The following is a 26,794-nucleotide window of genomic DNA, read 5'->3' as shown; positions in this document are numbered from 1 at the left end:
AATATGGTCGGCAACTACAATCACCAAAAAAGAACCGACCAAACAAAGACTAAGCCTAAGTCTCCGTGGAGCATGTACTCCACAAGATATTCTCAAACTCAAGCTTCCTGATGATCAGGGAAATATGTGTGGATCTGATTATAGAATGGGCAGGCCTGACCGGTTGCACAAGGATTCAATTTTATGACATTATGTCTCTCTTATAGAAGCCCTCACTTGGTGACAAGTCCGGACTGTAAGGTGAAAGCCTAAGAACCTGCCAGCTAAGCTCCGGTAACTTCTGACGTGTTACTATCGACCTATGTAGCCTCGCGTTGTCCTGGTGAAATACAATTAATCTTCTATAGAAGATATATTGACTAAAACTATATGCGATTGCTTTCTTGAGATGGTTCATTTGCTAATAGTGTAGGCTTGATTTATGGTAGATAATTCCTCATCAATTCCAACTAAAATACAGCAAAATCTCCTCATCGTCTATTCTGGCCAATTTCAAGTTGATCCATCCACTACGGGTGGTTAAAAAGATGAAGAAAGTGTATCATATTTTTCCGCAATATAATTTGTTAACCACGTAAAACTAGGGATCCTGGTAATTGATTACTGGTAAACATGATTCGGAAGACCCCGGAAAAGGCAGCTTTTAAAATTAATGGAATATACTAAAAAACTTTTAAATTTTAGCTGTATTGGAAAGCTCCCGGAACTTTCTGAGGTATAAAACTCTTTTGTCTAGGTCCAATCAAAAAATCCTTTATTCCAAAAACAAGGAAAATTATTAAAAGTTTGTAAGTTGCCATATCCACTGAATCCGATTGTTTAACATGTAGCAAAAGACATAGAAAGATGGGAGGAACATGCTCTAGATCAGCAAAGTGGAATTCAATTTTTCCTTGCTAGATGTCATTGATTGAGTGAATACATAGATTTCCAGAAGTGAATTATGATCCTCTCCATATGAAATTCTTAATGAAAACAGAAGGTTGTTCTGAGCGTTCCACACTAAACAAGAGAACAAATGGTTCCCGAAACAATACTGCCAAAGAATAAAATTTAATCAAAAACGGATCAACGGATCGGTGTTTCTCTTTCACTAAAAAATAACTAAATTTGAACTCTGAAACACATAGATAGAAAGATCACTGATAGTATGGAGACATGCGCTTATTGTAAACCTGATAAATAATGAGAATAGAATTTCACCTAAATGTTGCTCCGTTGATGAGGTTGGACCGGTGATGCGCATGAGTGGCATTTTTAATGCGACTTTATGCTGAAGAATATTTCAGGACCATGTGCTTTGCATGCAAATGATAAAATGGCTGCTAATTGGATTTTCCAGCTCCATATCGATAAAAGGCACACCTGGTATTTGGTCAACCAGGAGTTTAAGCAAAGTGAAATAAGAGGGACGAGTTCAGCTTTTATTACTTTTGATTTACACTAAATTCTATAGACGATTTATGGGGAAACGCTAATCAACTGATTGGAAACACATTTTTCAATATTTTTTTTTGATAAATTGAACAAAATAACTTTAAACCAAATTTTGAGTACAGCCGTTGTACACGCGAATTGTTTTCTTATTTTTGTTGGTTCCAATCGTTCTGAATAGAATTAAATTGTGATCATTTTTCGATAGAAAGTAGATTATGGTGTTTATTGCACCTAGAGTATGTTTACCAGTATAAAAACAATTGAAATCTTTTTCATTTTTAGGCCGAAGCATTTTATTTGGATATTTATTTTTATTTATGTGTACGATCTGACACTGAAGAAGGGATCAAATGTTTCCCGAAATATAGTATTCGAATAAGATACTATATTTTAGCTTAAAAAAGTGAAAACTTCCAATTATTACATATTATAATTTGCTTTGAGCTGCACAGACGTCGATAACCATCCAATTAATTAATTAAATCAAGAGATTTTCACAAATTATGACGAATACTATCTTAACTCCATAATATGCATTCAAAATAAAATTGTATAAACTGACCATTTTTTAATGAAGATATAGAGAATGCTTGCCTTTTCTATAAAGATCGAAAATCCAGTTTAAAATTCAGTAAAAATAAAAAAAAACTATTCTCAGCAGACTTCATTTTATCATGAAAATGTTGGCAAAAAAAGCGTCCATGAATCGTTCGTTACCAATCAAAAGCTTTATCTGATCAGATAATATAAAATAACGGATGAACCACAAACCGCCAAAAATTAGCATTCTACAAAATATCATTCATAAACTATTTTCTTTTATTTTAACAAATTATTTATATCAGTATCTCAGTCTACAGTCATTTGAAATTTCAAAGGTCATTTTTTATAGAATTACAAGTTTTTTTCATTGTCATCAACAAATCATCTTCCATGTGCCTATGTTTCTCACCGCTATTGAGAAATTTTGTGTTAAAAATAGCAAATGTTTTTTTACGTTCATGAGAAAAATTTTAATTACCTCCAATGTCACTTAAAATTTAAGGGAACAGCATCAAACCGCTGGACAATAATGCCACAACCATGACTAACCATTGCTGCAATCCCCTTCGTTTTCGCAGTTTCGGTTAAAGCAAGAAAGCGAAAACGCCACTCGTTATTTAGATATTTTTTAGACAGATCTAAAATAGCTACCACACAAAAACCGAGTGCCCTTTTGCCGATAATTGAATGAAAGTGGAAAGAACAACCATGCCTGAAAGATTAAAATATCTCGTATTTGCCCCGGAAAAAAACAAGTGTTGCAATTCTCTGCTCTATAGTAATGGTTTTGTAGTCAGATGCATTAACCGCCAGACATATCGCTGAGTTATAATTAGTCATGCTTGTGTGTATTATTTATGTGCCTATACTACTATTTAATCATAAACTATTTTTAGTTTTTAGATAGATTAGCTACTGGTGCTAATTTCACTGAGCGGAAGGGATCAAAATAAAATAAAAGGCCTTATCTAATAATTGATAATGGGGAAGATAGACTAGTTCTTTTAAGACTGTTTCAAGATTGGGCATGTGGTTTTATTTTATCTGCTGAGAATACATGCACCAACATTATAAAAGTTTGTCCATGCGGACGTCCAATGAGCACCCAAAAACAATGGAAGGAAAAAACAAACAAGTGCAGAATAATTGATTTAAATACGACATTCCATGCAATGGAAAGTAAAAATGATTTAATAAATTATTCAAATTGTCTGACTTCATCACAATAAGGTCACGACCAGTCGATTTGAAGACAGTCCACCACATGAATGACGTTATCCAAAACGCGATCTTGAAAAATTATAGCTCCCCATTGTATAATCTACAATTCACATTGGAGGGAGCATTCATCGCCACAGAAGAAAGCTTGAACTTGAGCCGACCGGCTAGAAAAAAAAAATAAAAAGGAAAAACACAACAATCTATTTATTATACTACGCTCAAAGTCAACATGTGGCAAATGTTGACGGACTTAGAGCGCCAGATACATATACCATACATTACCTTTGCATTATGTCATCTCCTTAATAGCGCGAGCATGTTATGCGAAGGCACATTGTTCATTACTGGCAATAATATAATAACTTAAATCAACAATTTTTTTTTGTGGTAATTTTAGGATTCTGCTATTTATATAATGTTGTGTGGATGGCAAATTCAATAGGTAATTCATCCTTTAAAAACATATATTGGCAGCTTTTATCACTATAAGATTGGAATGTTTTGATTCTGAACAAGTGGGCTCGAATGCCTTCCACCGCCTTCATGACTCCAAACCTGAGAACATGTTATATAAGTAAATGACTCGTAAAGTTACAACGAAGACCGTGACTGAGAATTGTAAAGAAGCCAATGATGAAATCAAGACAATCATTGAAGCCTACATTTATCCCTCATGACGTGTTTTTATTCCCACTATATAAAAAATATCAGCTTCTAGAGACGAATAGTCAGAGCATATACGCCGAATTAGGTTCACTGTTAATTAAACCAAGATTCTTGAAGTATTTGGAACTCAAGAACAAGTTTGCTAGAATTTTAAAGCTCCTACATGCTTTTCCTCGGTTATGCGAGTGCCCTTGACATTTTGTATAGTATGCTAATTGGAGACTTTTTTGTTGCGTTGTTCGAGATTGTGGTATCGGATTTCAAGTGGTCAATCTGAGAATCTGTATTGTATTTTGGATAATAAGTTTACATTTGAGGGTATTGGCATTAACTATGAAGGAATTCAATTTGAAGCACAATAATACAGAAATATAGTAGTTAGACTTTCTTAGTGGATTTCAAGTCTTTTTATTACTAGAAAAATTGGAGATTATCCATTAATGAATTATTAGCTGGGTACCAACTTAATGTTATTTCATGATTTCCAAGGGAGGATTTCTTTAACAAATCAATAAGAACTAAAAAAGTTGGAACAAGAATGAAAGCATTGACTTGCTAAGTTTGTTTCTTGAAAATCACTTACTTACGTAGTATTGATAATTGCCGATTAAATAGCATTTTATTCCATTTAAATTTAGACCATTCTTCTGAATAAACCATTCATTGTTTTAGCAACACAACTAACTTCATTTGAAATAAATAGTTTCTCGCTGGTTGACTCAAAACTTTATAAATATAAAGTTAGTGGGCAATTAACATCATATAGGTAGTGATATTGAAAATTTTGGTGGAAAATTTTCGTCAGGAGTCAAAGTTAGGATTTTTCATGGTTTTATTGCACTCAGAAATATCATGCATTACTTTAACGTGATTGAGCAACGCAATTCCCTATTCTCTTTTAGTTTCTTATATAAGAAAACCGCAAAATAAAACCTCACTTTCAGTTTCCGGTGCATTTACGCCAAATAATGAAACCTTCCGTCGCTTTATCGGCTTCCGGACCATTTTTTTTTTCGAGACAATTTCGTGGGAGAAAGAGAAAAATCTTTATTCCCGTTAATATAACTGAGTAGCGATTGGTACGATGGGCGGATTTGTTTGATAATTGCTCCTTGCCGCCATAGCTTCGGTATCAACTTCTTCTTTATTGTGCTTTGATGAGCAATTTTGTTGAGAACGATTTTGTTACTACGGAAAGTCGTCCGATACCCAAAATGGCATTAATCGTTTATTTATCGATATGATAATATCTGAACTGATAATACAGAACATGTTAATTGGTTGAAGATTAAAATCTCCCGATTTAGAGACAACCCTGGAAAGACTGGGATGATCTTCTCTAAATCGGAAGATTTTAATCTTGGGGTTAACGGGTTGTTGGTACCAAGTATAACATAAGAGCAATAGTCTGCTTGTTTCAATTTTAGCCCGTACAGGTATCCGAAAGTAAGGATACTTCTGTTATCTCGGATGGCAAGGAAATCAGGTACTGAAAAAGCTTCCAGTTTTGCAAATTTTTTTCTTGCCTTGCAATAATTCGGTTCAGCAATAAGAGCAAGTGTCATTTAAGGGTGCTATTTCATAAATATTGAGGTTGGGGTGCAAATTTATCTGCTTGGCTGTCCTTCTTCTTTAGGGGCTGCCAAAGTATTCATGGAGCTTCTCTTTCTCTTCTCTTCTCAACTTGCATTTGTAAAGTTCTTAGACTTTTGACAGCGATCTTTCCTTGGATGGAAGAATGAAAAATTGTATTCTTCACCGATCACTTGTTTATATACAATATAACTACTATTTCGTTCCATCCATTACTCACATATTACTCAAATCATACAGTTTTTTTTCTTTGTGTTTTTTCATGCCGTTCGTGTCATCTTCTTTGTGGAGGATATAAGCCCCTTGGTTCAAAATTAAATCTTTTCTCGCCAAGATTCTATTATTTTGGTTGAATATTTAAAACGACAAGGTCTGCAGCCGATTGGTCTAGGAGGTTTGACTGGCTGATTTTTGTTTTTTTTTTTTTGTATTGTGAAACAAACCTTTACCTCTCTTTTTCCATTCTTCCGCTGTTTCCATCTAGGACCTTGATTCTGTCGATGAGTTTTGAGGGTTTCTTCTCGCAGCAAAGCATTATCCGCTTGAAGAGTTTGGAGTTTGGTAAGTTTGGCCGTCCATTATTCTCTTTTTATTGGTCTTGCTGCTTTCATCGTGTGATAAGTATCTAATGAAAGAAACTTCGTCTTCATCTGCATAGAAATTTTGCTGTGCGAGCAATTTGAGTCTTAAAAACGATCTCAATAATCTTGTTGAGACAGAACGTCAAGACATACACAACTTAGGTCGTCGAATACCCTACTTTTAAAATCCACTGATGAGGAGTAACGTCTCTCTGGCTGTCAGAACACATTTCTAGAACTCTCCGCGTCCTCGTACTAATTAAGGTAATTTTCAAAATGTGTTTTTATGAAGTAACTAATGAGCAATGACAAATTCTCCTCCTTCTACCCTTGAGGACTTTTTCTTCTTTCTATTGCTCCAACCTCTCTCTCTGGTTTAAATAGGTAAACCGCTGGAAAGTTACCTTTTTTACGGAACGAAAATGGTCACTCCGCAACGAGAGAGTTTACTAAAGTCAATATTTCTGAAAAATGTAGTTCACCGAATATTATTTTCGGAACCGAAGTTTATCTAAACCTTTATCTTGTTGATCCTGGAAAATACAATAATATATATCGTCCTCTCAGACGTCAAATCTAACAATAACGAATCCATCTTCAACAGCTGTGAACTATGCAGAAGCCAGCAGGAGTGCCTGGTCGTCCAATGCCTCCTTTACATATGGTAGGATCTTAAGTTTCCGCTGGAAAAGAGCTTACCAGAAAACTTGAGTCTCGGGTTTCAGCAATTGAGAAACGTGGGGATGGCATTCCCTATTGGCGTGCTGAGCTTTCCAGCTAAAATGTCCATCTTGCTGTCAATTTACTCATAAAATTCACGAATTACCATAATGCACATTTTATACCAGCTGTACCCTCTTACTATACTAAAAGGATTAGCATAACTTCTACTTTTAAATTCATCGGATATTCAGATATTCAATGCAAGAAAAACACCTAAATTTTTCAGTAGCTGTTCTTTTCTTAACCCCCTTTGTTGCAAAAACTTGACCAGTTTGGTGATTATCTACAAATCAGCGACCTAGCATTTGTTCGTGATCATTTACATTTGCACTTTTTCTATTTAAAACTACATGTAGAATGCGAGTATAATATATTTTCAACTACCTGTAAAATTGACTGAAAAATATTGAACGCATAGTTTTGAAATCTGTGTGCTTTCATATGTAGATAATCCCCTCTTCTGATGCTATTGTACTCACTGAATATCAAATCTACATAGTGAGCTCTAAACTCATCCACCAGCCATTGTATCTTCTTACTTATTGCTGTTTTTTTCTTCAAGAATTCTGAAACATATATTGTAATTTGAGATTTAAATCTCATTATCTACTTAGCGTACATAAGTAGGTATCTTTTTCGCATATGATTACAATTTTCATTCATTCATAAAATAAATAATGTTGGGGCTTCATTAGCAATTACTATCTGCGTATGTTCAGATATCTAACTGCCTTGCTATTTATGAACCGTATATTATTAATTTATCGTGACATTGTCTCCTATATGAATGGAATTTTTAGCTTTTCACATGAAGTACGTTTCTCGATCACGGCAGATTCGTTGTTTGGATTATGTTACAGTTGCCAAGTTTTAGGTAATTTGAATTGTTCTGTTTATTATTTGACAGATTTTGATAAATAAAATCGAGACTTAGGCAAAATATTATCCAAATCGGATCGAATTACTTACATATGTTTCTTATCAGTCTTGCCTTATAACACTCATTTGAGTGGAACATATAAAACTAGTTCTCCTTTTTTCTTCCTTTTACTCCTGAATTTGGTGCTCAGTCAAATTCGTAATTTTTTAACCAAATTCAAAATTTTCTCCACCAATTTCCTGATTTTCCTAAGCAGTTTCGTAATTGAATTATTGTCAGACAGTTTCATCGTTTTGTCCTTAATAACAGGTCAGATATTGGACAGGATGAAGTCAGAAACCTTTTCAATATATCGAAATTAGCAATAATTGCTGTTACGGAAACGAATGATGCATGATTAGATGTCCTTGCAACTAACCATCCAATGAAACTCTCAATTAAAGTTGAACAAATTATTTAGAGTTTTTAATCTCGCAGCGCAATCGTTGATTAAACGCGTCACTTTATAAAATCTATAAAGCGATTGGAAAGGATCCAAAACCCAAATACTTTTTGTTACATAGGTGATAAATTTGCTGCCTTTACATACAAAACATGAGATGAATACTTGACCAAAGAACACTCCCAAAATCTTTTTTTTTATCAGAAAAGCGAATGGTTCAATTAATATCAGAACGAAGAAGTTTTGAAGAAACCTAAAAAATAAGAAACAGAGAGTGATACACAGTGATAGGAACGGCCTGTCTAAGGGAGACTGCCAAGAAATTGTAAATAAGTAATCGAAATTACTTCAAAATATATACTTTTTATTAGGCTCCAGGCTCTGATAGAAAATCTATAGTACTTCGGATCGTCCAAAAGGGGGACTCCCACCGAGCCCGGAGTTTATTCCGCGGTCGGAATAAAAAACTTACAAAATTAGGTTAATCTTGGAATTGATTTTTACCCTGGCCCGGTTTTTCCCCCTAATAGTAATGCAGTAGTGTGCGGAACAATTATACAAATTATACAAATTTTTTTACATAAATACATACCTTATGGTCAAAAAGTATAAATAAAACCAAAGCGACTTAATTTTCAGGCAAATTTATTTTATTTCCTTCAAAATGTGCCAGCGCTTCACTGACTTGTCCATGCACCACTGGTAGGCCGCCAAAGGAATGGTATTTAGCTCTCTCGTCACATTCTGCTGTTTCGGCTTCTGCTTGTCTTCGAAGCGTCACTCGGCCGATTGTTAACTTGTCTTCATGTCAAATTTGTAGACCAATGTCTCATCATCGGTAATTATGCGTTTCATGAAGAAGAAGAGGAAGAGGAAAGAATTCGGAAGAATTTCGGAAAATTCGCTTCAAGGTCAATTCATATTTTCCTAGAATTTTCTCTTTAATCTAGGCTCATATATTTTCAATCGAATTAGGCGATGCCATTTTCCTCATCCTTTTATGAGCTCCAAAGAAGGCACCTTGATTGTATGTTTATTTGGGCGCAAGACGAATTGGTTAGGAAGTGAAATACAAAACACGTAGTATGACTACAGAACCCCAAAAAGAGATTTCATAGGAAAATCACGTTACTTCCAGGACGATCCTGTGCCAAGCAAGTCGTTTGGCAACGTGCCTTTCGAAAAACACTGGTTCGTTTCGCAAAAAAATACCATTGTAAATTGTTCATCCCTCTTGGCCATTTTCTGTAATGAACTGTAATCCGGGAGCTCATCACCGTTTTGACATAGTTTATACCACTGTACTAATTTCTTTTTGTTGATTCTAAAAATTCTATTTGAAAATTGAATGGTTGAAATTTTCCTCTCTGTTTGCAGGGTGATGCAAAAAAATCGGGTCTATTTTTATTGAATTTTCTATTCCAGCCTCCCTCCCCCAGAAACCTCAGGCCTGGGAGATCACACCTTTTTAACCCTCTCTCATCAGGCCTAACCTTTTTCAAAACAATTTTAATTGCCCTACAAAACCGAGATGATTTTCTTTCTATGCTTCTTGTTATGCTAAATTATCTTGGCACCACCATTTGTTTTTATCCACGGAAGCGCTAAGGCAAACGGAATAAAGAGTTCAATCAACAAGATTTAAACATTTTTCTGGGGTCCCGCTTTCGCCACCATCTTCAGACTCTGATTCTATTTATCCATCTTCCACATATTGGTGCTTATAGTCAGCAAGGCCAGAACTAGCATCGCCGCTAATATTGCATTTTTTGTTGAGGATGCGGGGAGTCCTGAATCCACATCCACTTGATGACGGGGGGAAGCAACTTATTTCCTCTCTTTTTTGGGTTAAACACCCAAGTTTATCAAAAAAGTGGATTGACGGTTCATAGAAATGGAGCGATTATCACCTGTCACTACTTCCAGTCACGCTGCACCCAGGCAGAGGTGAAGCAGCATCTGATGAGTTGCCTCTGCCCTGGACGAGACTGCGAGTAAACTTTTTTGATTTCATTTTGCCTCCAAAACTAAGGGGTGGAGGGGATATTTAGCCGCAATGATTGGTAATTCTACTACTGAAGTGAGCCTAGAGCCATTTACTAAACCTCTTTGAAACAGGATAACTGTTAAGTCAATTGACCATCAAGCTTCTGTGAAAGCTACATCTCAAAATACATCCAAATATAGATAGATGTAATAAATGGGTATAACCATGAGCAAACGGCATTTTCAAAAGAAGTTATCAGCATTAACAAGCAAAAATGCGAAGATTTTATTCTGATAGTATTGCAAAAAGGTTGTCCCTTCTACACCTACTCTCTTCATTCAATCCATAATTTTTTTCCAATCCATAAATTTTATTAAAATATCTTCGCGCGTGGGAATAATTAGGCGATGTCATCAGAATTGAGCACATGATGCAAAAAAGTAGAGGAGGAGTGTAGGATTCTCGGGTAGACCTCGAGAAAGTTTAATTTAAGTAATGGAATTGGGGTATTGTTAAGGAAGATACCTTGCCTGTTCAAATAATTATTCTGAGAAAGGTGAAATATGAGAATGCATTAATACTTGACTCATGATTTCTCAATAACAACACCACCATATATTCCAAAGGCATTCGTTCAAAGCGAAAGTTTGTATATTTTGAATATTTCCTGCCAAAAACAAAAAGAAAGCCTAACATACATCATACGGTTCTACATCTGCCGGCTCTAAAAATAAATGTAGCTATAATGATCTTTGGTTAATTTTAGGATGAAATTAGAAGGAAACTTGTATGAAAACATATAATATGTCAAGTATTTTCATGAACACTGAACTGTTTTGTGTTGGAAAAAAACGCTATATAACAGTCAGTCAAACGCCTATTACTGTCTATTAAGCTTCAAACGTAATGTCCTTTTGGTTGAGTTCATTATCGATATTGGATGCGCAGTCTTGTAGACGCCCTGTGTACGTTGAATAAATACCACAACCAGGGCAAAGTTAGTATGACATCATTTTTAACAAAGAAATTTCAAATGAGTTACCAATTATTATTCTATGCAGCCAAATTAATGGGAAACCCCCTATTAATTGATATTAGCTAACGGGTGGAAAACTGAAGGCCCCTTGGTCGTGCTTTCGAAGTTTACATTTCAAAAGTGTCGAATCGGTGTGGGGACAAAAAATCAAAACAAAGAATGACTTGCCCTGCGCTTCCTTGGTTCGATTCTATATTTATCCGCCCAGCAGGGGCTTAGTTCAACGATTGCGTCTTCCAATATCAACCATTTTATTTTATACTGAAGTTGTTTTTTGTCTATTGATTCTTATGCTTTCCCTTTCAATTTTAACACCTTCAACTATAACTGCATTTTCATTCAAACTAGGCTCTCAGTCGGTAACACCAAATAACCCGAATGTGAGTGGAGAAAGCTTTCAGCTTTTCCTCATGCATATATCATATACGTATACATCGGAACGTATTCAAGCTGGGAAATTGCAAGGCGTGGAAAGCGCTTTCACTATCAGATGGTTTTTCTCGGCCGGCATCGGTCTCCGCTCTGTGTGTGCTGGTTTGTAAAATCGATACAAAATTAACATAGGTCGTTTTTCACATAGTCTTATTGTGATCATATGGTTTTCTCTCCCGACGTCTCAGTTTAGTCTAGAAATTCAGTCCCAGAAGCTTTTTTTGCTAAATAGAAATCCGGTGAATCGAGACTATCGGTGTTAGGTTAGAAAAGAACAGTAACGTATCCTCTCCATTTTGCGGAATAAACGAGGATTGAAAAGCAAGTTGATGCAGTCTGTTCGGATTGAATCCTTGTTTCCTTTATTTATTGAAGACTAAAGTCAAATTACCTCTAATTCAAGCTCTCTAATGAAGATGAAACATCATCAATCAATCCATTAAAAATGAAGTGATAAAAGGTGCAGTTAAAAGTAACAAAAATCTCGCGTAGTGCCGATTTAATTGTGATACTGTGCACACCTACAATAAACACAACCTTGAGTCAGTGCAATGCCAATTACAAACAATGACGAGTACGATTTTGCCTTCGAGTTCAAGGTATGGATAAAACTTTACTTTGAACGCCTGAAAATTTTCGTGTGGTGATTTTTCTGAGTGGTACCAATATGGTCTAATCGATTTTTATCGGTTTTATTTTTTAGCGATATGCGGAGAGCCTTCAAAAACCTTTACGTACATATCGTGTAGAATTCAATTTGGGTGCACCAGCTGGCGATGGAGTACCCAGTGAGGACATCTACACAACGTCGTATAGTCAAACGCAGTAAGTAGTTGAATTAATAGAATTGATATAGATAAGAGATATGTTTATGACTATCCTGAATGATAAGAGTTTATTAAAAAAAATCCCAACATTATTGAACGAAATAGAGAGTTGCTTTCGACTGTAAGCTCGAACAACATTTACCTAGCAACAATAAGTCATCTGCATCAAATTTTTGTGATTCATGCTTGTGGAATTTTCGGTCTGTAATGTATGTAAATGTGGAACACGTTCCCCAAACTAACATTTTAAATGAGGTAAATGCTTGGTAACTCCACATTTGGTTTATTAGCCTAATATTGGCCTTTTATGGCACTTGACCTACTGTCAATTTTGAATCGGATAGAAAGTTCTGGCATTCATGTGCTCCTCCTCTCCTTATCTGAACAGATTATGTTTCCTACACTCGCATCCGCTTTTTCTTGATGAACATCCCACGATGCAAGATATCCTTCGGCTTCGAAATGGTAATTAACAGAGATCGATTCAAGGTATCTGTTGGCTTATCGTAGTGATAATCAACAAGAATTCAAGTCCCATGAAGTTGAAGCCTTTTTTAATATTAATTAATATTAATTAAAACACATGGCAGCCTTATTGAAATTACAATTGCGGATTCTTTGTCCTCAAGAGTTTTTCTCCATCGAATAAACTAACTTAAGCAATAAAATTTCATTTAAGCTTTAACATGCCAAGGACTCCTCCAAACAGAAATTACTTTCGACTTACTGAGGTAGCAATTCACATGGAAGATACAGGGATATTAGTGCAAAAATTGAAGCTTGTCTAAATATCCGCTTGTATTGTGTTCATATCATTCAAACTATCGGAAAAAAGCGCAGTTTGCACATTATTTCAAATGTTACATGTTATCCTAGGACATAAAGGAGGATTCCATCACGGCTCAAAAAACTCCATTTAGTAATTCAAATTTCGTTTGCTCATCGGTGGACTCTGGATCTGTGTTAACCTTGCGAAGAATATCTTCATGTTCTCCCTCCTCATTTGGAGGAAATAATAATCTTCGGACTCACCCTCTTCTTGGCTTGCTTCTTCTCGGAAGTTACTTTTCTCTCCCGCTTCATGTTCTCTCTTTGGAGGGCATTTCACAAAACAATACTTTTACCTTTCACTGCTTTCTTGGAAGTCCAGTCCTTTTTTATCTTCCTACCGGATCGATACATTCAATTGTTCCTACAATCTCCTCTTTTCATGTTTTGAGAGGGCATCTAACTGTAGGAAGATGATTCTACTGAATGCTTTTACATTTCCTGTACCTTCCCATACACCAACCTGGTACTTTTTATTATTATTATTATTTATTGCCTGTAAAGATGATAATATCCACAGAAGATCGAGCTGCTTTTATGTGGATTTAACGCCTAGCCCAGTCTTAATATTACCTGCAATAAGATGCCCCAGTAGTCAAATTTCCCATTTCTTAGACATAAATGGGTCTTATCCCTATGTTAGGATGAATAAAGCCAATTTATTTACCATATTGGGCATAATATAGCCAGGAAGTAGCTATATAGGAAGCTAACTAGGACACACTGGTTACCATTTTTCCTCAGTCTCGTTGCATTTCTCGGTCCTTCCTCATATTTTTTGATTAAAATCCGTAATTCGAAAAGCTACCGTCTGAAAAATAACTCATTGAATTGCCATCTCACCTAGGCGCAAAGTGATTTTTTTTTCATGTCTACCAACATAATCAAACGTGGGAGCAGGGTAACGCATCAGCCCTTCGGGCCATGTAGCTGACCCAATCGCGCTGTCGTTCTTCTAGTTTCCTATCTACTGAACCCCTGCATGTCCACATATACACTATGGTGCACCTTCCCCCGACCCTTTTTGCAATGAACTTCCTGCACAAATTGATGATTCGGCTCACACGTTGTTTTGAACCTAACTAAATTTAATTTTCGAAAATTTCAACTTGGGTTTGACCCTAGCCAACTAATGTAACGTCTTGTCGGACTCAATATGCGATTAAGCTCTCGCCTTTTCTCATTACTAATTTGGCTGTCCTGATCCCTGCTCAGAACTCTTGTGAAAAAAATGTTCTCAAGAAGCAAGCATGCGTCCTGAACACGCCATTGTGTGGGATTAATACTCACTAAGATCACGCCTAAATCCCTTTCCCTCTTACCCGGTGTCGTTTCTTAAAAAATTGGATATGAAAAGCTCGAAAGAAGTTTTAACGAGACACTGTCCCTCAAATTACCACATGCACAAAATTAGGCTTTGTATTTTCAGCTATATGTAACCAAAAGGAGGAAGAAAAAGAAATGACGCTGCACTGCGTATCCAGCTGCCCGGTCGCCTCAGACGAAGATACTTTAGATCCGCAAAAGCTTAGGAACGTCGCATAGGCACCCTCACCAAAGTCAAGTACACAAGCGTGGAGCTAGTTTTCTCTAGCTAGGCATCTTCTATTCGCGTGGCTGCTAACCGCGTTTTCTTGCTGTGCTTTACTTAGTTCACGGTAGATAGATTTCATCATGAAGTTGATCAGATCTGTCAGCGTTTTACCTATTGACTACATGTCTATCTATGTGGAAAGAGGCAGTGTAAAAAGATCAGTTTTTTAAGGAGGTCCTAGTTTTGACATCGGTTGTGGAGAAGATGGAAAATGAAAAAGTTTAAAAGTGCTAACTGAATCAGGGTGTATCCTCAGAAACTACACATGCCATCTAAGCCTCTAAATACACCCCATCCCGATATCTTTTCAAATAAAGTTAATAGCACCTTACTATTTTCCTTTAAATTTGCTAGAAGCGTCCTCCTTAAGTTCATCCTAAAGGTAGAAAATTGGGCAGTAAAATAAATCACGACATATGGGCATGATTCTATGAAGTTTGGTGGAAATCCTACTATTAATAACAAAGTCATTTTAAATCAAAATTGTCCCTTCTGTGAAAATTTGTTGCCCTCGAAAACGTGTATATCATTGAAGGGAGTAGTCTAACTTCTTAATTTCATATTTACTACGAGCTGTGAGCTATTTCCAAATGGAATGGTTATGGACCAAAATATTCTTACATAAGAAACAACGCTTTTCATATCTAAAACACCAAGCTTCTAGTTTCCCATTAGTGGACGGTGCTCTTTGAACGTTCGAAGCCCTTTGGGAAAATGTCACCGAGGAAATCCTCAGGCAACGCATCACCGAAGCCCCAAGTCAAATGATAATCAGACTTCCTTGAGTGCTCCGCATATATCGTTGCCTGCAAAAGCTTTGTTTACCCTTATCGATTCCCTGGGTCAAAACAGTCTCGAAAATAAACTGTCGAAGATTACCTCTTCAGACTCATCATTGTCGCTTGCAGATAAAGTCAGTCCTTTGTCGACTGCTTTGATAATTTAGATATCTAAATATACAAATCCTGGGATATCAAATTGACGGACCAAGCAAACTTCATCTCTGTAGAAAAGTTTATATTGTGTGTGTGTGCTTACCCATAACTCTTTGGTATTGACAAGATTTGTCTCAGAACACAGTGCAATTTGCTGTGAATGCACTTGAGTCCAATCAGGCGAATAATTCCGACATAGTGTATTGCTGACCACATTGTCTCTTAGCGTACTACCACGGACTAGAACACATTTCACAGCACAAGTTAAAATTGAAGTATTGCTCTACCGATTGTTGGAACAATAAAATAACATTCTTGTTGAAGTGTAGGCGTTGAAATATGCCCTATATGTACAATTCCGAATCCAATTATTCTGCATTGATCTATAAGACAGTGATCCATCTGGTTGTCTCACACTCCTTGGACACATTTTAGGAATTCAATGATAGCATCCAACTACTAGATAGATCTCTTCTGGGGTGTAATCTACTAAAAACGTTACGTTTTGTGGTGCTTTTAGCCATCCGGAGAGGAATCCCAAGTGCGCTTCAACAACAACTGCCCCTGCCCTTTCAATTTAGACTGAGCTAGTGTTGTGTGGCCCCTTCCGTTGGCCAAGAGAAATGGTACTCCATCATATGTGAGAGGATAAGTTCGGCTAACTTAAAGAAATAGAGCGAGTCGTAGCGTCAAGCACTTAAATAATATTAGGCCTGTTGTCCCATGATTAAAGTGTAGTTGTATCCTCCTCTTCCTAGTATAGATGGCCTCCATCCCTCCTCCCCCTCCGATTTTCTCCAGATGATAGTTTGGAGTTTTCATATTTCCTTTTCAGATGATACAAAAAATGCCATTTCAGTGGCACTCGGTGTTTTCACAAGGATTTTCATCTGCCGGGACTGTTCTACAGATCTATCACCTCCCCTGAACACAGTATAGTTTTCTCAGATCATAGATACTGGTCCTGTACATTTCGTCCCATAGCAATATACCGAATAAAGTGCGGGCAATATAATATTTCACAATGAGCCGCTTAGGTCTCAAATACCGATCTTTATCGCAGCGCAGTGCAAGTTACCGATTCAGAATATAAGCCTAGCTTACTCAAACACTGACGACCTAACCAGAATGCAATCCTCTGTGCGTAGTTACCTACAAAATGATACCTCATTTCAAAAAATTTCTACTCATTTCGTTTTTAAGTTAAACAGGGTTTAAACGCATTTCTCTTTCTAGCCAAATTGCTATAATGAACAGAGCCTGCATTGTTCAAACATTGATTACTAATTAACACTATATTTCTTTCCATAGGTTCAGCACATCAAAAACAACATCTTCAAAAACGACATACGATCAAACTGATTATTTACACAGAATCGAATCATCAGGTAGTCGTGAAGGGTCACCAACAAAGAAAGTTCGTAAACATGACATGCAATCAGATATCCATCAACGCAGTCCTGACAATGCATCATCCGTTCAATTCACGGAAATACGCAGTCAGAAACGGGTTGAACGCAATCATGAAAGTGTCGGTACCGATTCAAAACAACTGCTGGATATGCCTGGTATCGTAGATCCTAAAACCGGTCGAATTTTAACAGTTGGCGAAGCTATTCATATGCGTATCTTAGACGTACGAACCGGAGAAATAATCGTCAATGAACAAAGGATAACAATACAAGATGCAGCTCGAAAAGGTGCTATCGATCCTAATCTCGCTGAAAATTTACTACAACCCGGTGCTGTTATCGATCACAACGGAAGACATTTAAGTTTACTTGAAATAATTCAGAAAGAGATAACTGACGCTGAAAATGGCTACGAAACGGCTGAGAAAAGGATAAAGGTAAAGACCCAGATTGAAGAAGGAATAGGTGAAGATGAGGCGAAAAGTATTGCCGATGCTATTGCTGCTGGACAAGTAGATCCAAAAACTGGGGTGTATCGTATTAAAACAGGTCAAACTATAAGTATAGCTGAAGCCTACGAACGGGGCTATCTGCGACGACATGAATCCGTTACAATTAAGTCAAACGCCCTATCCTTATCCGATGCTATACAACACGGACTTGTAGATAATAGCGGTTGGATATCAGATCGGAATTCCGGAGACAAATTCAGACTTGACTCGGCAATTAGTAATAATCTCATTGATCCAAATATAAGAGAGGTGGTCGATGCGAAGAATGATGTGAAAGTGACCCTAAATGAAGCCTTAAAAGCAGGAATTTTGAATGCAAAGACTGGACGCTACATGAATGCAGTAACAAAGGAGAAATTGACTTTTGTCGAAGCGAAAAACCGTCAATTGATCGTTAAGCCATTCACCTTAAAAGACGTTTGCGATTTAAATCTTATTGATAAGAACGGTAAAATAACTAGTCCAATGCGGAGGGAAAAGTTAAGCATTATACAAGCTATGGAAGCAGGAGTCTTAGATAGTGACAACGTCAAATGTGTCACTAAGCAGAAGGGAGAACTAATCACTTTATCGGAAGCAATCGCTGATGGAGTGATTCTACCGGCGGAAGCCAAATACCGTGACAGTATTACTGGTGAAATTATGTCAATTCCAGATGCTGTAGATAGGGGACTAATAAGCTCAGTTTCTCAGAAATCTATTTTCAATATTGATGGATTCAAAGATCCTTACAGCGGGGAATTCGTTAGCTTTAATGCAGCTTTGGGTAAGGACGTTTTGCGCCGAAAGAATGGCGAATTTCTGCTGGATGCAGGCAAAGGTAATTTTGTTGATCTGAAATCAGGCATTGAAGCTGGCCTAGTACGACCAGAAGTTTTCGAAATGTTAAATCGACCGGTTGGCGTCCAAGATGCTAGTGGTCGTGAATTGACAGTCCTCGATTTGGTCTATCTTGATTTGATCGATCCAAAATCAGGGTACTTGTTAGATCCAAATACGAAAGCAGTAGTTCCTTTGGATACAGCTATTGAACGAAAGTTCATAACACCTGAAGGTGCCTTACTAATAAGTAGCTTACTAAATATAACCCTAACAACCGAAACTGTTACAAAGACAATTAAACGGTATGTAACTGTTACATCAGAGGCAACCGGCGGTCAAGAGGAGGTTGTACTTACCTTTACAGAAGCCGTGCGCCAAGGTTTCATTGATGAGAATCGACAACTTTTCAAGGATCCCAAAACAGGAGAAATCTTCTCAGTTCAACAAGCTTTAGCTTATGGTCTTCTACTTCCAGATTCGGATGAAACAGTTCCACAACCAAGTTCCCGAAAACAAACCAAGTCCACTATTACAATAGTTACAAAATCATTCTTACCTGAACTTGAACCTGAACAAATTGAATTGAAGTCCAAAAAGGTTATCCAAAAATCTGTTGACTTCCCTATTCCCCAAAAGGCTGATGTTGAATACTCCACATTCCACACTACTACTGAAACTAAGGTTCAGAAGAAACGTGATTCGAAAACCGTTGTTTCAGAATTCATAAACGTTGAACGGCAAGGTCAACAGAACATTACAGAACGACAACTCTACGAGATGCCGCCCGAGGGATGGTTCTTAAGTGATGCTATTGAGCAAAAATTGTTCGACCCCGTTACAGGTCTTTTCATAATTCCCGGAACTGATCGTTTGGTGAGTTTCCAAGAATGTATACAACTTCAAATCATCAATAGGAAGTCTGTTGAAGTGTTAGATCCAAAGAACAATCGTAGAGTCACAGTTGGCAGAAGCTTTGAGAAAAAGATCTTGGATAGCACGGGCCATTACAATGATAATGGTAACATATTGAACATGAAAGAGGCGATAAATTCAGGCAAAATAATATTAGAATGTCCAATGGAAGTCGACAAAACTAATCAGAGACTAATCCAAATCACAAAAGTTACCGGTCAACCAGATCTTGTTGAAGTTTCCGTTCGTTTAGACGAAAATCCACCACAGTTCGTCCAAATCAAAGGTTCAAAATCAAATCTCAGTAGTCCAGAACCTGTACAAATTGGTCCTGGAGCAATATATGATCCATCTACCGCATTGGTAATTTTCCCGCAATCTGGCAAATCAGCAAATATCATTTCTGCAGTTTCTGAGGGCAAGGTAGATTCAGACCTTGTCAAAATTGCTGATCCCAAAACAGGCAAACAAATAAGTGTGAGGGAAGCTATCAAGAAAAGAATAGTCGATCCGAACACTGGGGAGATCGTAGATAAATCTGGAAAGAAAATTGATTTGATTAATGCCGTTAAGACAGGAGCTCTTGTAGTGGTAGGTGCTCCGTTAGTAGCCATTGAAAGTGCTTTACAATCACTGAAATTCATAGTTGATCCAAAGACTGGGGAAAAGATTCCAGTGGAGGTGGCCGTCGAACGAGGACTTATTTCAAGAGACCAAGTATCGTTTGATTCCACCTCATCCACTCCTAGTACTAGAAGTCCTGAGAAGGTCAAGACCATGACAATAGAATCCATTAGTTTAGACGACGAAAGTCTTCCGAGTGAAGGAGAACGCACTCGAGCAAGAATTACGACTGAGCCTAAATATCTCGTTTCGATCGGGAAAGCAAAGTCAGTAACTCAAAGCCCAGAAAAAGAAGCGAAACTGGTTGTTTTACAGAAAATGCGAAAACAAATTGTGCAACCTAGAGATGCTCTCCAAAAGGGAATGATTGATCAAGAAACAGCCGATATACTTGAAAACAAGGCTAATTTCACGTCTCCTGAAGGAGACATTCTAAGCATTTCGGAAGCGATTGAGCAAAATTTGATTGATGGACAGAAGGGTAAGATCATCGATCCACAAAGGGGAGATACTCTAAACATACAGCAAGCAATTGAGAGAGGAATTCTCGATGCCGATGGTACCAATCATTTGCTCATTCCACTGGCAAAGAGTCTATCAGTTCCACAGCTCATAGAACAAGGTTTAATTGACCCCAATGACAAGAAAATCTTCCACCCTGAAACGGGAACTCCACTGAGCGTGAAGGAAGCTATTATTTGCGAAGTTTTAGATCCTCTGTCTAAGCTTCAAGAACCTAAAGTCACTCTTGAGAACGCAATCGAAAGTGGCATCATCGATGGAGACAAGTCCTTGGTGAGCACGAAGATTGGCTCCGTAGATCTCCTTGAGGCCGCCAGTCAACAAGTTTTTGATAATGTTGACAACAATAAATCGTTTGAAAACATTCCACCTGTAGGTATGACCTTCCCAGTAGGAGTGAAAAAGGGATTAATTGACGTGACAACTAAGGAAATAATTCATCCAATTACTGGTGAAAAGCAGCCACTTCAAACCGCAATTGAAAGTAATTTCATTATGGCTATCCCCCACCCGCCTAGTGCAGACAATATTACATTAGAAGAAGCAATTGATTCGAAACTTGTTGATGCGGATAAGGGAGTAATAAAACACCCTAAAACAGGCGAGCTTGTTCCTATTAAAGAAGCTGTAGAATCAGGATTGCTCACTGTAAAGCCCCTTCCAGAATTTGTCGCCAGCCACTCTACTCTGCCATTGACGACAGTGACCGAAACAGTAACATCCGTTCACACAGTAACAACTAAGACAATTTCTCTATTACAAGGCTACGTTATGGTCTCTAGTAACAAGGTCCAAAATACTAGCACTGGGGAAATTATTTCTATTGAAGAAGCCAAACGTCAGGGTATCATCAAAGACGAGTCCGAAATTAAGGAAAGCTTTGCCACAAAGGAGATAAAACAAAGTTTCGCAGATGCTTTGAAACAGGGCTTAGTTAACATCAACGAAGGAACATATACAGATCCTCAATCAGGGGAAAAGATAACAATTCAACAAGCTGTTTCTGATGGTAAGCTCGATATAAATCCTGAAAGTAGTTCGGAGGTTGTCGAAGAGAATAACTTGACAATAACCCAAGCCTATCAGAACATATATGATGAGCAAAATAAGCAATTCCGCGATCCTAAGAACCCCGAACGGTTAGTCACCTTGACAGATGCCATGAAAGAGGGCATCATCGATCCACAATCTAGGGTATATGATATACCAACAGGAAAAATGCAAACACTCGAAGAAAGTGTAAAGCAAGGACTGATCGATGCGAAAACTGGAGAGGTCAAACAAAAATCTGGTGTTTCAGTAAATGTCAAGGAAGCTGCGAAACTTGGTCTGCTGGCAGTAGTTGGAGCTCCAGTGTTGGCAGGCATGGCTGTAGCCGGTGCTGTAAAAAAAGTTGTAGGGAAGAAAGATAAGTCACCGGAATCCCCTATCGCCGTGGAAAAACCAGTTACCAAAAAACAGGAACCTCAAGTGAAAGACGTTAAATTGCCCAAACAAAAAGAGCCGTCTCCTACAGAAATTGTTCCCCCGAAACCATCTGAAAGGAAAACTGTGGAAACGGTGGATATTCCCAAACATGTAGTCACTACAATAGATAAATCATTAGAATCAGTTTCGGAGGTGCCTGCAAAGATAGAAAAACCTACGGAAGAGCCGAAAGTTACCCAGACCACGGTTATTACCGAAGTCAAATCGCCAGTATCGAAAGAATCATACACATTGGAGACTATCTCTGAAAAGCCAAGTGTTGCTGAAACCATCACCGTGACAACAACTACGACAACCACGACCACTACAACTTCTCCAGAAGAAGCTGAGCCGCAAAAACAAGTTGAACAGGTTGAAAGCACGCAGCATATTGCTGACTACTTCAATCCAGAAAAACTTGCAGAGATCGGGGCATATGATACGCAGACCGGTCATTTCCTAGATCCTGCAACTGGTCAACGAGTCACTTTCCAGACTTTGATATACGAATTGAACATTTTCGACCCGGCAGTTATCTTTGTCAAAAACTTCAGTACCGGCAACTATGATACATTGGAATATGCTTTGGAACGGCCGCTATTGGATAAGAACACAGGACACATGGTTGATCCGAAAACGGGAAAGAAGATACCATTTTTCGAGTGCGTAAATCGTCAATGGATTATCCAAGACACGAGTGTTTTGGAGAAAACACCACCTGCCGATCACATCATTGATCCCGAGACCGGTTATGTCATCTTAGAAGATGGACGTAAAATCACAATTGCTGAAGCCTTGAATAATGGCGACTTAGATATCCAGTCGATTTCAGTTCATGATCCTGGTAGCGGTGAAGTCATTCCACTTCGAATGGCGATTGAATTAGGCTTCGTTGACTTGAAGCGTGGAACCGTATATTACATCGAGACGGGACAAGAAATCACCATTACGGAAGCTTTCAAATTAGGCATTATTATCCAAGGATCACGGAAACCAATTTCGCTGGAGGCAGCTGTAAAGAAAGGACTCTACGATCCAGAATCTGGAAAATTATACGATTCTGAATCGCAGAATCAAGTTGATGTTCAAAAATCTATCGAAATTGGTTTAGTGGATCCAAAAATATCGATCATAGTTGATGCAAAGACCCAGAAACCTGTAGATTTGAACAATGCCATTGAAAGCAAATTAGTTGAGTCGGAAACAGGCAGAATAAAGGATACGAAAACGAATGAAATGGTACCATTCAATATTGGTATTGAGCGACAAATATTGCAAACAGAGAATGTAATTTGGAGTTTGATGGAAGTAATGCAAAAAGAATTCTACAACAGAGCGACTCAGATGATTTTAAATCCGATAACCGGAGAAGAGATTACATTGAGAGATGCAATCGATAGTGGATTTGTTGAAGTAGATTCTTGTCTCGTTCGCGATGAGAAGAATGATCGTTTGGTTCCAGCTAAGAGGGCGATCAAGGATGGCCTCCTCAGCGAAGAAACGGGCATGCTTACATATCCTCTCATAAGTCTAGACGAGGCATATCAGAAAGGATATTTAATCAGCACAAAATTGCCTCTGTCGATTGTGGATTGTCTGCTTCGAGGTCTGTATGATCCAAATACTGGCAAATTCACAATTGAAGGACGAACCCTAACTATCGCCGAAGCAATTAAAGATGACATTTTAAGTCCCAATGAATTGATTATTCTAGATCCTAAAACCAACAATGTTATCTCATTAGTTGAGGCTATCAAACTTGGATATTTAGACCCAGAAGCAGGCGTCCTAGTTGATCCTTATTCAGGCTTGAAGCTTACTCTGACAGAAGCACTAGAAAATCGTATCCTTATTCCACCTAAACGGAAACGCAGCATTCCTGATGCGGTCTATCGTGGATTATACGACCCTAAAACAGGAGAGTTCAGCAACACAGTGACGCGTGAGAAGCTTTCGACAGAACGCGCTATTCGTAGAGGTGTCTTGGATCCCGAATCGACTATAGTAAATATTAGCGGAACTATACTTCCATTTGAATTAGCTGTTGAAAATGGCTTGATCGACGCAAAGCGAGGTATAGTGACGGAAAACTCAGGAAGAAAGATCGACTTCAGAGAAGCGTTTGACCGCGGCATTCTGGTAGAAGTCAAGAAACCAATTGGATTATCTGAAGCCGTCGTGAAGAATGTTTATGAAGAAGATACTGGTCTGTTTATGGACCCTAAAACGGGGTTGAAGTTAACATTCGCGGAAGTGGTTGAACAAAAAATGATTGATCCAGAATCGGTACAAATTCGAGATTTCAAAACTGGTCTATACAAGGATATTGATTTAGCTCATGCTACTGAAACGGGTGTCATTGATGGTAAAAATGCGAAGGTTGTTTACAATAATCAGAAGATTACTCTTAAGCATGCATTCGACGTTGGTATTTTGGCCGATAGCAAGGCCCCTATCAGTATCCAAAGGGCTATCCATCAAGGACTGTACGATGACAAGACAGGAAAAATCGTTGAACCGAAGAGTGGCAGGAAAATTACCTTGCATGAAGCAATGCGAAGATTCATCATCAATCCCCAACTTCCTTGTTACTTTGACGATCATAATGAAAAGTTAATGAGCTTGACTGACACCTGTCGAGCAGGACTAATAGACCGCAGAGAGGGCGTCTTCCGAGAACCTGGAAGCGATTTGTTTATTCCTCTGAATGAAGCCATGACACTTGGTCTTTTGGTAGATATTGAAAGTGCTGGATTCGGTTTATATGAACTGTTGTCTATGGGATTGTACGACATTGCAAGCAGACGAATTGTCCATCCAGTCTGCGGCAGGCAGCTTACTCTACGAGAAGCATGCGTTGAGGATGTCGTCAGTATTTCGTCAAGTTTGATAAAGAATCCTCTGACTGGAAAGTATATACGCTTAGGTAATGCCATTCAAGAAAAATTGATAGACGATTTGGATGGCACGTATGTAGTGGGCCATGATAGGAAGATTGATCTTCAACAAGCTAGGGCAAAGGGTTGGATTGTTAGTAACAGAAAGTTGTTAACTATGGAGATGGCGATTAGAATGCAATTGTTCCGTCCTGATACTGGCAAGTTTGTCGATCCTTCCTCGGGAGAATATTATGATCTTTTGGGGGCAATTGAATGTGGGCTTATTGATCCGGATACTACAGTGTTTAAAAATCTAGTTACTGGTGCTGATATTCCATTGCGGGAAGCTATAACAAATGGTGATATTGATATCCAAAAAGGACGCGTTCTTGATCCAAAAACAAAAACATCTTATAATTACGATATTGCCGTTAATCGAGGTTTGTTAGTGACGGTTCTTCGGCCACTCACCGAGCGACCAATAACCCGCCGTGATAGCGTTGATTTGTTAGGTCAGTCTCCAATAAGTAAAATGATAATAAAACCGCGTGAAATGTCTTTAGATGAAGCGATCCGCTATGAAATTGTGAACCCTGAAACGGCTGTGATAAAAAATCAGACAACATTCAATTTCATTCCTTTGAAACTGGCGATCGAACGAAATCTAGTCGATATTGAAAAACGTACTCTAGTCGATCCAAAAGCGTTATTCTTCGCATTCGATCCTAGCCTTATTGTTTATGTTCGTGAACCAGTCGCGTTTGAAAAAGCCGTTGAAACAGGATGTCTGGATTTGTCGACCGGCAAACTGACTTATCCACCCAATTCCGTATCTGCATTGGAACCTGCGGCGACTAGCCCCGCGACTGAAACTGATACAAGCTCACCAACACCGGAAGAACCTAAAATATACAGTCTGAAGGATGCCACTACTCTGGGAATTTTAGATCCAGACACTGCTCTCATTAAGGATGGCGCTAAACTTAAGCTTGTCCGACTATCTGAAGCGTTTAGAAAGGGCCTTATGGATTCCGATAAAGCAAACGTATTAGACACGAAAACATCGAAGCTGTTATCTCTGCAACAAGCTTATGAGACGGGTCTCTTGATAACACCTAAACGATCTTTCGGGCTAATTGAGGCAATCACCTATAATTTATACAATCCGACCACGGGTGGATTCAATGATCCTTTCCAAACAACCAGCGATATTATAAATAGAAAACGATTGACTCTAGCCGATGCAATAGCATCAGGGCTTGTTGACCCGACTACAACGATGGTGCGCGATCCAAATAATAGTGATATTGTACCTTTGGTAGCAGCAATCAGTTCTGGTCTAATTGATCCCATTACGGGACGACTAATCGATAGTTATGATAAAAATAATAGTTTGGATTTGGTGAAAGCAAACGAAAAGGGTTTGTTGCTGCCAGCTGAACAACGGGTAAGTCTTAGAGGATAGCATGCAGCTTCTGTTATTTTTAAACAAATGTTTACATGAATGTGGTGAAAATCATCTTTTCTACTTTTGCATTCGCTACTTATATATTAACTGTCGTCTTAAACTATCTTTTTTTCTGAATAATGTTTCTACTTCCTGTTTTTCGTTCTTCGATTTTCAGTCAGTTCGTTTTTTCATTGAATAAGTAAATGTTCTTTTTGATTGTTAACACAAAAAAGAGCCTTGCGAGATGGCCTCTTGGTCTTTTACCTTCCAACCAAGCTATCTTTTGAATGTGTAATTTATATTTGTTTGCGAAATGCGCCTGACTTGATGTTGCAACTTTGCCTTTACGCAAATCACATGTGCTTACAAACATTATTTTTTTCATTTCTCTTTAAAAAACAACCGATGTCAGTTCAAGGTATTCGATTGATTTCACTGAGGCTAGCATAATGCCGACCTGAACGAGCTA

General features: G+C 38.0%; 1 protein-coding gene across 50 annotated transcripts in view; it reads left to right on the top strand.

Annotated features, from left to right (window-relative positions):
- LOC119653756 (dystonin) overlaps positions 1–26,794 on the top strand; it is a 525,582-nt gene that overhangs the window by 454,566 nt on the left and 44,222 nt on the right. For 33 of the 50 annotated variants that reach the window (XM_038058717.1, XM_038058714.1, XM_038058716.1 and 30 more), the window contains 2 exons: positions 12,245–12,366; positions 17,037–26,322. The exons of 5 other annotated variants lie outside the window; for them this stretch is intronic. In XM_038058717.1, coding sequence (XP_037914645.1) covers positions 12,245–12,366; positions 17,037–26,322 — 9,408 coding nt within the window. Of the gene's footprint in view, positions 1–11,944; positions 12,141–12,244; positions 12,367–17,036; positions 26,323–26,794 lie in introns of all 50 variants that reach the window. 12 more of the 50 variants (XM_038058736.1, XM_038058723.1, XM_038058722.1 and 9 more) reach the window with 2 other exon arrangements.

Source organism: Hermetia illucens, chromosome 4 (genome assembly GCF_905115235.1).
Source record: "Hermetia illucens chromosome 4, iHerIll2.2.curated.20191125, whole genome shotgun sequence".
In the NCBI taxonomy this organism is placed as follows: Eukaryota; Metazoa; Arthropoda; class Insecta; order Diptera; family Stratiomyidae; genus Hermetia; species Hermetia illucens.
Note: the sequence above shows the minus strand (reverse complement) of the source record. Positions and strands in the feature narration are given on the sequence as shown.